At 38.3% G+C, this 16,953-nt stretch overlaps 2 protein-coding genes across 2 annotated transcripts in view; one reads left to right on the top strand and one right to left on the bottom strand.

Annotated features, from left to right (window-relative positions):
• Window positions 1–16,953, top strand: part of LOC125825309 (protein phosphatase 2C and cyclic nucleotide-binding/kinase domain-containing protein) — a 532,052-nt gene that overhangs the window by 485,769 nt on the left and 29,330 nt on the right. The gene's annotated exons all lie outside the window — the stretch shown is intronic.
• Window positions 617–8,264, bottom strand: LOC125825320 (microtubule-associated protein 70-1-like). Its single transcript, XM_049504664.1, has 11 exons — window positions 7,948–8,264; window positions 7,782–7,867; window positions 6,734–6,799; window positions 6,476–6,646; window positions 6,214–6,384; window positions 5,779–5,934; window positions 5,535–5,681; window positions 5,334–5,405; window positions 4,718–5,248; window positions 4,447–4,634; window positions 617–1,118 (listed from the first exon to the last, which is right to left on the bottom strand). Exons 1-11 carry the CDS (start codon window positions 8,189–8,191, stop codon window positions 1,082–1,084), a joined length of 1,869 nt encoding a protein of 622 aa, XP_049360621.1. The 5' UTR covers window positions 8,192–8,264; the 3' UTR covers window positions 617–1,081.

The raw sequence follows: 16,953 nt of genomic DNA, 5'->3' as shown, positions 1-16,953 counted from the left end.
ACATTGACAGGGGATCGATCTCGAATCATTTGTGTGGATAATCACCCTATAAACCAGCTGAGCTATCTCAAATATAAAAATGATTTTTTCTATATATAAAAATGATGTGAATTTTTCATTTTTACAATAAAAAATCTGAAAAGATTCATTTCATAAATTTAATTTTTAATTTGTAATTGGCTCTCATTTCTTCCGCAAGAAACCGCAGAGCTAAAGGTCCAATCATTACTAGGCTTTCATTTTGACCAGATAACTACAACCATGTGCTTGCCTGACACAAGCATATGATGCTCCATCCCAGCACTCCCTACATTTCTAAAAGGTCCACAATACCAAGCATTAAAAAACACCCCAATTTATTTTAATTGAAAGGTGTCATTCTTAAAGTTGCTATCAAAAAAAGAGAGCATCTGATTATCCTGAGAATACACCGTTAAAGAGAGCACGATAATGATTATCCAAGTAGGGGTTTTGTATCGACGAGTCTAAAGGCAATTCAGTTTCAAAAGCGTGTACATAGGTCAGAAGATGGACAAATCATTTGTATTAGCCTGAAAACTCATACGACCACAAGTTTTGAACTGAAATAGCAATAGAAAACTTAAAAAACGAAACATGCGGAGAAAAATTTCGCATATTTATCTCATTGCAACAATATTAACAAACCTGAACCAATAACACATCACACTAGAGCTGCAGATTACAATTATAGACTGCAAACAACATGAAAACGGAATAGACCAAGTAAATGCCAACAAGCTACTCTATATAACCACAAAACCAACTGTCACACAAATTGTTCTCTGCCAAAAGGTTAGCTCAACTCTGACATCTTGAGTTTCTTTTCCTGCTTATCTGTAAGCAGAGAGGGACCGGACCGTAGTCTTCTAAGTCAGAAGCACACCAAGATTCACTGCCTATCTCCATGTTTGAAGATATCGATTTCTTGCTCCAACCAGAGCAGAAACATCATAGTCATTGGCATGCTTGTTCCAATTTTACAATCAACCATTACGGGGTTAAAATAGGGGATTTGTAAGGTACACAAGGAACTCCTCAGGTTTATAGGTTCCCTTGTGTGCTATTGTGTGCGTGTTAACCCACTTCGCGCTACACTCCTGCAGATAATAAGATTCTTTTAAGTTAAGAGAAAATTTCAACTTTATGCAGTATTATCTTCGACAAATGAAGATGTGCAAGTCGCAATTTCAACTTATGTAGTATCATCTTCCAAAGATGAATGACTACAGTTAAAGAAAATTCAATTTGTTAGCAGCTTAACCAAACCAAAATTTTCTGTGGCAAAGGAAAAGACAGTCAGCTGTGTGCTACTCAGAAACCACGCCATTTTCTAATGTTTTAGATAGCCGAACAGCAAGAACAGTTACCATAGCTGTGATGAATCAGAATTTCCTTCTTGGATAAACCACATAACCATTGAACTCCCAGCTGAATTAATCTTTAGCAACAGAATTCTCTGGAAAAAATTAGAACTTCCACCTGAGTTTTAACATTAGCAGCCGAAATCCTCTGAAAGATCATTTTTCAAGGCATGAGACCTAGTGTTCAAAGCTTTTCTCAGGCACAAAACTTGTTGTCCCTCTTTAGGAGCAGCCTTCTTAAGCTGCTGAGGAAGCTACACATGAGACAGTGTCTCAAACCATAATTTCGAAGTATTGGCCACGGGTCTTTAGGTAAAATTTAGGCAAATGACTTGTAGGGTCATCTTTTCAACTAACATATTAAGCTTTGGGTTGCTCAGGAGCACTACAAGTTTGTGACAAAAGTTTTCGCGGAGATCTACTCTGATTCCTACTCTACCATCTAATTTTAGGTCAGAGCAGTAGCATGATGAACTCCTAGGTTTGTGCTCCCACCCCCGCCGTCTTTTTCTCTTAAAATCCACTCAGAAGCATAGCAGCACCTAAACATAGAGGAGAGCCCATGTAGGTGACAATTTAGCTTCGAATAAAGTATTGGTGTATGAACCACGTTGTGAAGAGATCCATCGTACATTGACAAGGTAGTGACATGCAATGACTACTGTCAACCTAACAAAAAGAAAGGAACCTCAGAAACAGGGAGGGTTCTCTTACTCTTCTTTGATTAAAATGCTTTTCAAGTAAGCGCAGATTCCAAGAAAACAGAGGTTGTAAGGCATCCCGCACAACACAGTTACCACAAAGATGATTACCCAAACACCTTTGGGAAATTTATTCAGGTCGACGGCATATATCACTCGTCTTTTCTTCTTTCTTTTTTTTCGGAAAAGGCTCATATTTGCCCCTCTACTCATAAAAATAAGTTATATTTACGCCTAGTCATATTCTTTGTATATGTTGACCATAATTAAAAAATTTACTCTTTAATAAATATCCTACCCAACCCATTTTTTAAATTAAACCCGACCCACCCAATAGATCAACTTCTATTCCCTTTTCCCATAAAACATGATAAAGAGAGAGAAAATGCTATACAGAGAGAGAAAACATTTGGTCATCAGGCCATACCCGTATATCAGTTTGTACAACTTTTCAAATCAACATTGTAAGTTGTCGAATTTTTAGGACTTCTGATGCTTTTGGGTATTGATTACTAGAGTAAATTTTTATTATAGTTGTGAATGGAAGGCAAAAGATGGTAAAAAATAGATTTCTGAAGATTGTTCTTGTATTTTAGTAGTATGTTATTGTTCGTTTTTGTGAAGTACTGTGAATGGGAAGATTGAGGGTGTTAATTATTTTCCTCTAGTGATTGTTGTAATTATAGCTCTAAGAGAAGAATCAATGCAATACAGAAAATCAGACAAAACTGGATGAATTCATACCACTGAAGAAGAGTTCTCATGAAGATTTTTTTTTTTATGACAAGGGTTCCCGCACTAGGCAAGCCCGGTGCGACAAGCTCGACCCAGAAGGCAAGGGACCTTGCTTTTCGCTGGCAAGGGGTTTCGAACTTGAGACCTCCAACATGGAAGTCCCAAGCCCAAACCACTGGGCCACCCTGAAGGGTAGTTCTCATGAAGATACTAAAGCTGATAACACTAAAGATAGATTTAGTAGTGAAAAGATGAGTTGCATTAGCTCTAGAATAGTGCACAACCTTACATTTTCTTTCTGTATCCATTTTTTTTTACAGAAAATGTTTTGAGGGGGTAAGCGGGTTTAATTTTAAAAATTGAGGTGAGTAGAATATTTAATTCAAGTGTAAAATTTTAATTATGTTAAAAAATATATCCACATAGATGCCATGTAAGCACCACATAGGATAATATTAGCAACCATCCAAGGGAAAATATGTGCCCAAAGTGATGGTAAGGGTAAATGTATCAAAAAGTATGACTAGGTGTAAATATAACCTATTTCTGAGAGTTGAGGAGCAACTATGACCCTTTTCCGGGGGTTTTTTTTTGAGAAAGGAAACAGTTATGAGTGATCACTCTCGTTTTTCAAAAAGCAAACAAGGTCACAAACTCAGAACCTTAACATACACTTGAAACTGTCTACCAGAACACTTCACAAACTCAGAACCCTAGCATACACTTCAAACTGTCTACAGAACACTAAGGAATTGTTACGTCTATATGTATCCCAAATGAAAATAGCAATATTTCATCTCTGTCAAGGCTTACCAAAGAATCATGTCAGTAACCTTTATGGACATTGACCAGCTACACAACATACACAAATGTATATTGATATGTTAAAGCTTTCAGATTAAGATAACACATTTGAACATTGCCAAGTTATTACAACAAGGGCTGTGGGAACTTTGCAACAAATATGTCAAAAACACATCCACTTTCCATCACTTAATAAACTGTAAACATGGTGAAAACAACCAGTAAAGCTAGAGAGTGGACATACTCTGGAGGTTACATGCATACAAGTACATAACTTGTCCCATCATCTCAAAGCAAATAAGAAGGGCTAAAAGAATATTCCTTAATTCTTTTCTGGAATCAACTAGTATTTGTTAATACTCACTCGGCTTGAAGTTGTGTGGCACAGTTTGCCAGGGAATGGAGTTTAATAAAGAAAAGACTTTTGAAACTTGTGGTCTTAAACATGTCATAACATTTGTGTGGCTATGGGACTTTGAAACTTGCGGTATCAAACACATTTGTGTGGCTATAAAAGCTTGACATTAAAGGTAAAATGGGATATTCAAGTTAAAATTATTTCCAAATTTATAAAGTTATCATTCTTTTTGGAACGGACTAAAAATGAAATAATGTGGATGGAGGGAGTAGGTCACAACATTAGATCACAAAATGACATTTAGACATAGCAAGACGAGTTATCCAGGCAGAGGTAGAAGATATATTGCAAGTATGCCAGAAGGAATATTAATTTCTCTCTCCCTGGATCCAACAAGAATAACATGTATGTCATTGTACATAATTGAATTAACTGAGATTGTTTGATAATCATATTGAAGACATACCTTCCAGGTAGCAGCTGAGAACTGTTCACTGGACCCTTAGAATTTCCCAATCTTTTTGCCCTATTTTCTTGTTCTTTCTCGACACGCATAGCAGCCACCTCTTTCTCCATGGCAGAAACCTCCCTTCTCATCTTTTTGGCCTCAACTTCCATGGCTTTTGTTAAAGTCTCTACTTTCTTAGCTAACATCTGATCCCAAGAATGCAATCAAAATTAGCACAAACATCTGAGTAAAGAAACCATAACTTTGCTGAGCAAGAAATCAGTCTAACCTCAATGGCATCGTCCTTGTCTTTAAGACTTTGATCCTTTTCATGGCCAGCTTTCCTCAAAGCAACTACTTCTTTTTGCAGTAAGTCATATAGTAGTCCAGGCACAGTATCTTCTGTTTCGGTTACTGGTAGGTCGGTGCGTTTTTCATCTTGATTTGATTTCCAAGAAGTACTCTCAGTCTCATTATCCTTAGCTCCATCAACAGACTTGCTGCTATTGAAATTTGGACCTGTTACATTCAGAAGTTTTTTACCCCTGTCCAATGATCTTGAGCCACCGTCAAATGACTTTGAGGTCCCTTTCGCATGCTTCAGAATAGTACTGGACCCAGAAGATCTCAACTGAAATGAAGGTGATCTCTTTGGTAAAAAGCCATTAGAGGTCAATTTGGAGATACTTTCAGCTCCACCAAGTGACTGCCGACGTGAAGGACCATTGCTTGAACTTCTGCCATCTGTTGTATTGCGAGAGCTAGTGCTTGATGGTCTCAATGTCTCTTCCAAGACCTTGAGCCTCAATTGATATTTGTCCTGAGTAAAGGATAGAAGTTAAAAACTTGTGAAAATAATATCAAAAACCATTTTCGGGTGCCCTTTCTATTGGACAAAATATTACTTTCAACAGGGCTTCTGACTTTGCAGTTCGTTCAGTGATTGCGAGCTTGTCACGTAGTTGTTGCATCTCACCCTGCAGTACAAGATTTAGGGCTTAGATGAGAAATATGAGCTCATTAAACCACATGCGCATAATGCAGTAAGTTCTATTAGGACAGGATCTCCATATCTTATAGAAGGCAAGCCCTGGAAACTACCATACCTGCAAAATCCTCCTCTCTTCAAGCCACTGTTTCACGGGCATTACTTTATCATTTGCATCTTTCCATTCATTAGCAACCACAGTTGCTACCCTATTAGCTGTTACCTTGGCACGTGCTAGCTCGCGGTCAAGTGTTTTTCTTTCTTCCTGGAAGAATAGATTAGCATATGTATCAAAACATTTAGTATTCTCGACATATTAATTATCAAAAATATTTATAAAAAATCTTTCTCAGATAGATTACATTCATTTCTTGAACTTTCCGCTGGTAATCCCGGACAGCATTAGCAGCTGCACCACCAGCCAGAACAGCCTCCTCAAGTTCACGCACACTTTGGGTAAGTTTTTCAACCTCTGCAACCTTTTGGCGATGCATTCTGTCTAGAATTTTATTTTCTTCCTGATGTACGTTTATGAAACAGAATAAGTGGAAATAGAATGCATCTAAACACTAAGGTGACATTAGTTCCAATATGGGTGACAAAACATTTCATGAAATTCTTTCAATTTTTTAAAAGAAAAAAAAACAAACAAATATTTCATGTCTGGGCGAAGAGAATTTTCCCAAAAACTAGAACAAATATTTCATGAAAATATTGAAACATTTTCTTATAACAAATGACACCTAAATGATCCAATATCTTAAGCAGCAGAACCAATAGTTGAATCATCAACATGCCTGGCATATTTCTATCTGTTTCATCAGCTCTTGATTCTTATTCTGAAGGTCATCCACCATAGACGCCTTTGCTAATGCTGACTGCACAGTTCTTTCGGCATCAAGTAAAGCTGCCTCTTTTGACTTGGTAAGACGGTCCAATGCCTTATTATCATCTTGTAGTTTCGCAGTCTGGAAAAAGATAAAGCAAAGTGTAAGAAAGCATCCTCATATGTAGACTGAGCTTTAGCATCATTTACAGACATGAAACGCAGGCAGACACCTCATGACGAGCAAGTTTGAGTTCAGCCTCCAAAGGCGCAAGGATGGCCTCAATTGGCGGCATATCATCATCCTTTTGAGCAGCATGGACCCTTCGAAGAGTGGCTTCCGCTGCAAATTGAGCTGCCATGGATGCTTTCTTCTCATCATTGATTTTCTTGATTTCAAGATTCTGTAAAGCAAGAAAAGTACTGTAAGTTATAAAATAGTTTACTGAAAAAAATGAAGAACCTATAATAAGAAGATTCTGAATTAGTACCTTGCTTTCTAGAAGTGATTCTGTCAACTTGAGCTTCTCATCAACCCTTGTCAACTCATCAGTGAGCTGAAAATTACAGGTTATAGGACAAGGAAAAATACCATATGAGCATTTTTTTAAAGACTATGAGTAGCTTACATTTCACTACAGCAGAAACAATCAGATATAGCCAAATAAAACCAACAAGCAGATATTTTATGCAAAATGCTGTTGCCAAAACCATAGCACAAATTAAACCATAATCTAGATATGCCTAGCTTCAACAAGTAGATTGCACATTCTCAAGTTTTACAGTTTATGCATGAGAGCATGAACCACGACCTTCTCATTATCAGAAATGTTCCCAACCCCTATCCCTCTACCTCACCCCCCAGAAAGTAAAAATTAACCAAAGAGCATTTCCATGCAGCTTCCAAGAAATTTAGGAGATTTCACAAGAGTTCATCTTCTTCTTCTATAAATCTCTTGGATATTGCATCAATATTCAGATCTTCACATGACACATATTTAACTTTCCAGGTCAAATAAAACATATTTAAAATATCCTTGATATATTCAAAAGATTAAAACAGAACTAATCATGATTCCCGATTCTTCAAATAGAAATAACAACAAAAAATAGTACCAAGTTAAATGACTGCAAATCACATTCAAACACGATTAAATTTGTACGAGTAAAGTACCTGCTGGTTTTTAAGGGTCCAAACACATGCAACAGAATGTGACAATTGAAATCCTACAATTTCACTTTTCACACTTCTGGTACAAAACAGATACAATAAATCCTACATTTCCTTGCATAGAAAACACATTATCTTTTCACTTCACAACCAATGCATACCCTCCCTTAGTTATTTGCATTCAGTTACCTCAAAAAAAATCAAAATCATAGGAAAAAAAATAATTCACCTTTTGAAATTGAGTTTACTAGCAGTCAACAATGGTAAACAATGTCGTGGTTGTATTCCAGAAAGAAATACTATATCATAATTTCCGATTGCACAAAATAAGATTTTCTCATTGTATATTCAAATATTGCTTACTATACCTCTTCAACAGCCTTTTCTCGTAGGCGTTCCGACAACCGTAATGCCTTGATCTCCGCTTGAGCTTCCGAGAGTTCCCGGTCCTTATCTGAAAGAAAACGACCCGGTATCATTCACTACAAGGAAACGAGAACCAAATCGGAGTTGGATCCAGCTAACATTACAAACCTCTGACTTCATTCTCCAGTCGATTTAGCTCCAACTTCACCGGATCCGACCCGTGGAGCAGGGTCATGAACTCGTCGGCGTCGAGGCTGGGCCTCACTACCGACATCCTTCTCCGGGAAGTACCCTTTCCTCCTCCCGACACTGTCGGTGTAAGGGCAACTTCATTCGTCGCCGTTCTCGCATTGCCGGTGTTCTCGCCGGAAATCATCTCCGGCGTCTCCATCACACTTCCATCGTCCATCATTTCGATCTGTGTAATTTTATCCTATCTCACATCAAATTCAAAACATATAGATACTAAAGTAACTGAGTGAGTATATATTTATTTATTTATTTGAAGATAAACTCATGTGCTACTAGTGTGACTATAGAGTTGAGAAAGCTTCCTTCCCATCTCTCTCTCTCTCTTCAGGTGCTCAACCCTAAAATCAAACTGATGTATGGTGTTGTGTTACAGTGCTGATGAAAATTGAAATGCTTTATTCGTTTCTTCTCTTTCAACAAATTTGTACTACTCCTACTCTATCTCATAAGAGTGAGAGAGAAGAAGACTGTTTTTGTGACTATTCTGTTTTTACCTCTTTATCATATTTGAATATACTACTACTAAATTTATCAAAAACCCTTTTATACTTTGTTTTTATTTAATGCACATTTAACTTTTATGTTAGCTTAATAATCTCCCTAAACTTGATAATTTAAAAGTCTTTAATATGGATGTACATTACTTGGATTAGATCGAAAAATCAAATCAAATTAAATTTTATGTTGGATTGTTTTTTTTTTTGCTTTGGATTAATAATTTGTTTTGTTTGATTTTTGGTTTGGTTTTGAATTTAAAAACCGAAATTTTTTTTTATATAGAGAGAGAGAGAGAGAGGGGTTTAGAATTAACTAGGAGGTAATCACTTTTTGTCCCTTTTTAGTTATTGTGTTTAATTATGATTAAGTTTATATTTTATGTTTGGACATCTATAATGGTGTACTTATAAGTATTTGTAAGCGTCTAAAGTTTCAATCCTGAAATACAGTAAATAGGAAAAGAAAAATAGCAAGCAAACAATAATATTTGTATTTGAATAAATGCGAAGGTTACAATCTTTATAAAATCTCTTAAAAGAAGATATGTAATCCCCTGATTCTTCTCTTCCACAGATGTTCTTGATTTGGCGGAATACTTGCGGCTCAATACTTGGAGCGAAGACTTCTTTGTATGCGGAAGACTTGCAGATCACCAATGAAGAGCAACTATGTATTTCTGTGTGTATGTATGTGTCTCTCTCCTTTTGGTCTTATGAAGACCTCTTTATATAGGCTTGAGCTAGGGCTTTAGGGGTATTTTGGTCCAAGCAATTTTGACCCCTAGGCCTGAAGAATATGAGTTGGGCTCATCTTGTCAAATTAATGGACTGGCCCAAATGTTATTTGAACTTGATTTAAGTCATATAATTCTGACATAAATATTAATTCGACTTTATTAACCAATAATTTGACTTGGTCAATGTATCATGAATTTAAGATTTAATCCAAATTTAGTATGGATTTATCAATAAAACTTCACTGTCTACAAATGCCCCCTGCTTCGAGGCTTGTTGGGGTGCTCGATTTATCGAACTTGTAAAGACAAGCCTTGAAGTATTTGTGAAGCAAATTTTTTTTTTTTTTTTTCCTTCTTCGTAGTTGGTCTTTCAAGAAACATTTGAAGCTTCATGAGAAATGACTATGCCGATATGTTGATGTCAACATTTACCGGAGTCTTCATGATAACATTCTCTAATTTGGAAGAGATCATTTGACTTTCGGTTGTTTATCAACTCATTTTTGACTTGAAGTGTTTCGAGCTCATGAAGACTTATCGCATGACATTTCTTCATAGTTTGGTAATTTTATTTGGATCATCAACTACAAAACGACCGCCAATTTGATGAGCAAGGATTGCGTCTACAAGCTTGACTTGGTGATACAGAGCTTGTGATTTCGACAAAAAATTTTAGGCGCTGCTTTCTTTGGGGTTGAATGCCCTGCCAGTTTTTTTTTTTACTGCCCATGTAGTTTCTGAGAAAACCTTACCATAATTTGGTTTCTATGAGATTTACATAACTCGACTTCTTTGGAAAATTTTCATAATTTGATTCTTATGAAAACTTGCCATAATTTGGTTTCTATGGAATTTCCATAATTTAATTCCCATGGAAAATTTCCATAATTTAATTCCTATGAAAATTTACCATAATTTCCATAATTTGTAGGAACTAAACTTTCCATCATTATAATTTTCCATAATTTGTAGGAATCAAATTGATGTCTCCATATTTTGAAATCTATATATACCCACATTCACCCGGTGTTTGTATATCGCATTGCCGCATCGTCAAGTTCAATTGAGACCTTCTCTCTCAACTTTGATTTTCGTCACCCTTTTTCAGCTCAGCGCGACTTTGGTAGGAAATTCATATCTCATTGTAGGGATATTGAAATCGTGATCCGTTTGATTTTCCAGAAATTAGACTCATAGAGCTACAATATATCCGAAAATCACGATCAAACAACTCTCGGATTTACTCAGGTGATTTTTTGAACTCAGACTAAAATTCTGATAAACTGAACGCATCAGCTTTTTTGCGACTTCGCGGAAAAATTCATATCTGGACGTAGGAATAACGAAATCACAAGCGGTTTGCGGTGTTGGAAAGCAAATTCATAGGGCTACATCGTATACGAAAACCACTATTAGATTGCATCTGTGTTGATTCAGTTTTCTTTTTGAAATCTGCCTTTCATCAACCACAAAAATTTGAGGCTACCACATTTATTTTGGATATGTTCATACGAAACTGAACTTTTTCTTTTGTTTAATTTTATTTTTTTTTCGCAGATATTTGATAGAGAAATACGACTCCGATCCCGCAACATGATGCACTTCCGCGACCGAGATTCGCCGCATCCTCTTCTTGAAATAGTGGGCGACGACCAACAAAATCCGAATGCCAAAGTTCTACTTTTGGAAGTTCAACCTCCTGCTATCGACGTCTTCTCCCTTGTTAGTGGAGCATATGATGAATCTCTTCTCCTTAAAGAATGGTCAAAAATGGATACCAAAGATGTTATGAGAAACTTCTCGAGCAAGGCTACTAGCATGAAAGTTCCTTTACTGAAATCCGCGATTCATGATGACGCAGCATCTTCTAAATCTTCTCATTCTGATGGAAGTTTCAGCAATTGGTGTGTTCCTTCTTCTAACTTTGGCAATGTTTGCTACACACCTGGCTACTGGGAATGGGTAGAGGACGTGCTGCCCCGCCACAAGGAGATTTTGGAGCTCAACAAGGTCTATGACGCTGTATATACTTCTTTGTTCACGTATGACTATGACGACAATGTACTCCATGCTTTTTGTGAACTTTGGCGCCCATCTACCAATACGCTTTATACTTTCATTGGAGAGATGTCCATATCACTTTGGGACTTACAATCCATTGGAGGTCTCCCCGTACAAGGGCACTTTTATGACGAAGTCGTTCCCTCGGCGAAAGAATTGACACAGACGGATACTCAAAAAGAATTGTCTCTTCCCCAAAGTTGTCGATATTTGTTTTCAGCCTTCTACAGATTAGCGAAAGATGATCTCCAGGAGGTGTCCGTCCATGATTGGGTGAAGTTTTGGTTTAGAGGACCTAATAGATATGCCGAGCCTCCGCAAAAGGTGTCAAAGGTACGAGCCACAAAGCCAAGATTAAATCACAATCCTTCTGGACATATTGATTCGAACTTCCTACCGCGGACTGACGAGGAGAATGCCCCCTTTGTCGAGTTAGATGTGGAAGAATCACTTAGAGATGAGATTAACTTGGCAGCCTTTTTTGCTTGTTGGCTTTGCAAATTTGTTCTTCCGAATAAGAAAGTCAACCATGTGCGAGCTAGTGTTTTTAAAGTTGCGAGCTTGATGGCTCATGGAAAGAAATTCTCCTTAGCGGTCCCAGTTCTTGCAAGCATATATCACGGCCTGAAAGAAATCTCTACTTCTTCAAACTTGAGTGTGGCAAATATAATTTTCCCCATACACTATGTATATGGTTGGCTTGGGGAATACTTTGGGACTCATCATCGTGCCAATCGTTCACATCGATCGATACCTCTTTGCAAAATTTCTGGCGAGAAGATGGCCAAGTGTTTTAATTTTACTGACGCCCAAAAGTTATTTCAACAGGATGATGCCCGTCGCCTCCATCATTTAGCAATGCTGCAAGGGAGGGATTTGCACCTTACTGATAATGGCAAGCTTTCAAATTCGTGGAACGAATATATCATAAGCCTTCGTTCAGGCTATGTAACCCTTAGGCATGATTCAAATTTCATCGTGGAGTCCTACAGCCCTATCAGATTTAGTCGACAATTCGGTTTTTGTCAAGATGTTCCCGGAGATCTTGTGGAACGTCCTTACGATGGTACACTATTAACATTGGTGCAACTTTGGAATTCTTCTTTTCGACTTAATACTTTTTCTAAAGTCATGATTCCAACGTGCCCATTAGAGGGTGCTCCTTTAATGACCCGCGAGTATGTAGACTGATGGCCATCCCAAAGGATGAATACTTCCCAAGGAAACCTCCGCATCATTTTAAAGAAGACGAAGCAAGACTCTACATCCACTTCATCTAAAGGGGCTTCTGATCAATCAAAGGAAAAGTCACATCCTTCTTCCAAATCTCAAGTGAAGTCAAATGATACTCTGCAAGTCGCTAAGACCTCATCCAAGTCTAAAACCTCGAAAGATGGGGATGTGCCTGCGAAATCAAAATTGAGGCGTCTCACATTAGCCTCAAAGGCGACTTCACCTTCTCCCAAAGTTGGCCATAATTCTTTTGGAACAAATGAACTTCATGTATCATCAGACAATGGTGATGACCAAACGTCAAACCTTGAGACGCCTTGTGATGAAATTTCTCATATGTACGCTTCACCGGATGGTGTTAGACGACCCAATGCATCTCCTAGTCCAACGGATCGTCACTGGAATCGTCCAAAAAGAAAGGCACAAGAACTAGATGATATTTGTTGTGGTGTTGATATTTTAGATACAATTGTCATTGATGATAACAACTTTGTTGATAAGGATTCGAATTCGGCATCATTGTTTGAATTGGCAAAACAAGTAAGGCCCCATCAAAATACATCTTCCAAGGCGGTTGAACTTCAACAACCATTGCATCTTCATCAGGTAATTCATCATTGAGTTCCCAATCATCAGGTATCGGGTGGTCTGCTAAGAAGTCTGCCAATGCTTGCCCTTTCACAGCCTTTTGAGGAACATACACAATTTCAAATTGTTGAAACTGGAGATACCATCTTGCTAGTCGATCATTGAGGACAGGTTTCGACATCACAAATTTGATGGGGTTGGCTTTAGAAATAAGACGGACGACGTGAGCTTGAAAGTAGTGTTTCATCTTCTGAATTGAGAAGACTAAGGCCAAACATAGCTTTTCGATTGGCGAGTACTTCAACTCATTTGGTGTCATCATCCTACTCAAGTAGTAAAGGGAATTTTCTTTCCCTTTGCCATTCTCTTGGGCTAAGAGTGCTCCCACTGATCTTTCTTGAGCTGATATGTAAAGTATCAATGGCTTTCCAGGAACAGGAGCTGCTAAAACTGGTGGTTTTGTCAAGTAAGACTTGATGCTTTCAAAGGCATTACTACAAGCTTGGTCCCATTCAAAAAGAGTGCCCTTTTTCATAAGGCGGCTGAATGGTTGGCACTTTCCTGCTAGATTCGAGATGAATCTCCTAAGATATGCTAGCTTCCCTTGTAGACTCTTCAATTCATGAATGTTTCTTGGCTCTACCATCTTCAGAATTGCATCTACTTTTACTTGATCAATTTCTATTCCTCGATGTCGTACAATGAAGCCAAGGAATTTTCCAGAGGTAACTCCAAACGCACATTTCAAAGGATTCATTCTAAGTTGATACCTTCGAGTAGATCAAACACCATCCTCAAGTCTTGCAAGTGATCACACTTTTTTCTTGATTTCACTACTAAATCATCAACATAACATTCAACATTTTTGTGAAGAATGTTATCAAAGATGTTTTGCATAGCTCTTTGGTATGTTGCTCCTGCGTTCTTCAAACCGAAAGGCATTACTTTGTAGCAATAAATGCCCTTAGGAGTGCGAAATGCGGTCAACTCTTCATCCTTTGGAGACATGCGGATCTAATTATAGCCGGATGAACCATCCATAAAAGACATCGCCTCATACCCAGTAATGACATCAATCATAAGCTCAGGGATAGGAAGTGGAAACTCATCTTTGGGGCATGCATTATTGAGATCCCTAAAGTCAACGCAAACTCGAATTTGCCCATTCTTCTTCCTCACGGGGACAATACTTGAAACCCATGTGGGGTACTTAACTTCACGGATAAAGCCAGCCTCAATAAGCTTGTTAACTTCAGTTTCGATCACGGGAACCAATTCAGGCCTAAAACGCCGTTGAGCTTGCTTGATGGGACGTGCACCGCTTTTCACAGCAAGATGATGGACTGCTACCTTCGGGTCTAATCCAGGCATTTCTTTGTAACTCCAGGCAAATACATCTTTATACTCTTTGAGTAAGTCAACGTAGGCCTTTTCCTCATCACTCGCCAGTGAAGCATTCACATAAGTGGGTTTTGGATCTTCATCAGTTCCAAGGTTGATTTCTTTCAATGCATCAACTGTCACCTTTACTCCTTCTTCAAGTTCGGGTGGCACATCTTTAGCATCTTCATCTTCTTGAGGTTCTCCATCATTGAAAGATATATGGTAACACCATGAAACATTCTCCAACTCTCCATCAATTTTAATTGGAGAAAAAATATGTCTTTCATCTTGTATAGTGACATGATATGAAGAGCCAACACTTTCTTCATCTTCATCACGTTGCTTGGTGTAGACCACAATATGCGACTTTGCCTTTAGTACTTCTCCACACGAGACCACAATGTTCGTCTGCCGCCTCATTCTAGAAGGGATTAGACTTTGAAAGTCTTTAGGAGCATTTTGAGATTTTGGTAAAGCAGATGCTTGAATACTCTTGCTATTTCCCCAAACCTTGTTTTTCTTCCTCAATGGCCCTAACCTTTCAAATATAGAAATCCTCTTTGTTGAGTTTCCAAGTCGGTCAAAGACAGAAGGCTTTTTGTTAGAATTAGTAGACTCATCTTCCACAGTTATGTAGTTGTTGCTTACCCTTTTTATGGAGATGCGAATAGGTGGAGGTTGTTTGTAGCCCAACCCTTCACGTTGTTGCCTCATAGCAGGTTCTGATGGAAGCTTCCCCAATTTTGACGGTTCGTTTGGATCGAATCCAGCTTTTGCTAGCAGCCTGTAAGCATTAGGATCAAAACCTTCTTCTGTACGCTTCATTGGGAGTGCTTCATATAGGGGTGACTTAGGGGCCACAAATTTTCCGTGAAGTAATGACTTAGGAGCCACAGACTTCCCAAGTAATTTTGTGGATGACTTCACCGTATCAATTCGCCTTACAGGAAGGGTCAACCCTTCCAGCGCATTTTCTCGCAACTCGAGAGAGTGTCCTTTGTCCTCCTTTGCCTTTGGGACATAACGAAAAATGGGTGTGACCTTTTTACTTGAAAAGGCACTAATCACGTTAGGCATCTTGTTTGGATTGCCAAGCTTTGAATCTTCCTTGTTTGCGACTTTTGCCTTACCGACCGCTACCTTAGCCATATTGTTAGGGAATCCGACATCTCTAGATGCAATGGCATCGACTTTTATGGAATATTTCTTCAAGTAAAACTTTGCGTCAGCAAAGTGAGCTTCAGCTTCAGTGAATGGATTATCATCCGCAATAACCCTTTTTGCAACTCCATCCTCATAATACTTCAAACATTGGTGGTAGGTAGATGGGATTACTTTGTTCTCATGTACCCACGGCCTACCAAGCAAGATGTTATATGAAGTCTTTGCATCAATTACATGTAACCACACACTTGATTGCAACTCTCCGATGGTAAGGTCTATTTTGACGGTCCCTATAGACCTTTGTCTTCCTTGATTGAATCCTTGGATCATTAAGCGACTATCAGTAAGATCTGTTGTTGATATTCCAAGTTCTTTCATTGTGCGAATTGGAAGGATGTTGATTCCAGATCCTCCATCGACAAGGATTCTATTCACCCTTTTCTCACGTGCAAAACCAACCATGAATAAAGGGCGATTATGAAATGTGTCACCAAGCAGAAGATCATCGTCAGAGAATGTGATTTTGGCCATACATGCATTTTCGACTCCAGGAGATGACTGTGGAGCATCTTTTGGTGATGGACATGATGGATTTTCAACTTCAGGAGACAGCTTTGGAGCATCTTTTGGTGATGGACATGATGGAGTTTCATCTTTCGCTTCTTTTTCATCGACATTACAACATAGAGCTTTTGTGCCATCACATGTGAACTTGGTGTAACACCAATTTGGCAAATATTCTCCTAATGTAACGGGTCTCCGCAGCTCTTGGTAGTGGTGCACCTTTATTTCCTTCTTCTTTGAATGCACGATCAAAGTTTTGGTTTTGGGTCTCCTTACCATCTTTTCCCTGACGTGTTGCTTTGTTGACTCCTTATACGAACTCACTTTTCTGCGTCTACGGCGAGTCACAAGAGTCCAACCCCAATCATCAAAATCATCTACTAGGTCTTCATCTTGTCTTGTTGATCCCTCTCCTACAAAGGCCACATCACTTAGTATAGGAAGAGATAACAAATTATTTACTTCAATGGGCTCGAAGTCTCCAAACTTAATCATTCTTGTCTGATTGGTGTTTGGAATGTCTTGCTCCATATTTCCTTCAACAAAATTGCAGGTAATGACCGGATTGGGTAAGTCAGAAGTGACACTGACTTGGTTTGAACTCAATTTCTCATCTTCAAGTTCAATCTTCCCTTCGCGAGCTAAGTCCATGATTTTATCCTTGAAGACGAAGCATTTCTCGATAGGGTGTCCAA

This window comes from Solanum verrucosum, unplaced genomic scaffold (assembly GCF_900185275.1).
Source record: "Solanum verrucosum unplaced genomic scaffold, falcon-dt-bn FXZP01000051.1, whole genome shotgun sequence".
Classification (NCBI taxonomy): domain Eukaryota; kingdom Viridiplantae; phylum Streptophyta; class Magnoliopsida; order Solanales; family Solanaceae; genus Solanum; species Solanum verrucosum.
Note: the sequence above shows the minus strand (reverse complement) of the source record. Positions and strands in the feature narration are given on the sequence as shown.

Excerpts from the sequence above, each read along its gene's own strand:
- LOC125825320 (XM_049504664.1), bottom strand. The coding sequence starts at position 8,191 with ATGATGGACGATGGAAGTGTGATGGAGACGCCGGAGATGATTTCCGGC. Across the intron at positions 6,647-6,733 it reads AATCACTTCTAGAAAGCAAG|AATCTTGAAATCAAGAAAAT; the intron begins GTACTAATTCAG and ends CTTGCTTTACAG. Across the intron at positions 1,119-4,446 it reads TCTCAGCTGCTACCTGGAAG|GAGTGTAGCGCGAAGTGGGT; the intron begins GTATGTCTTCAA and ends TATTATCTGCAG.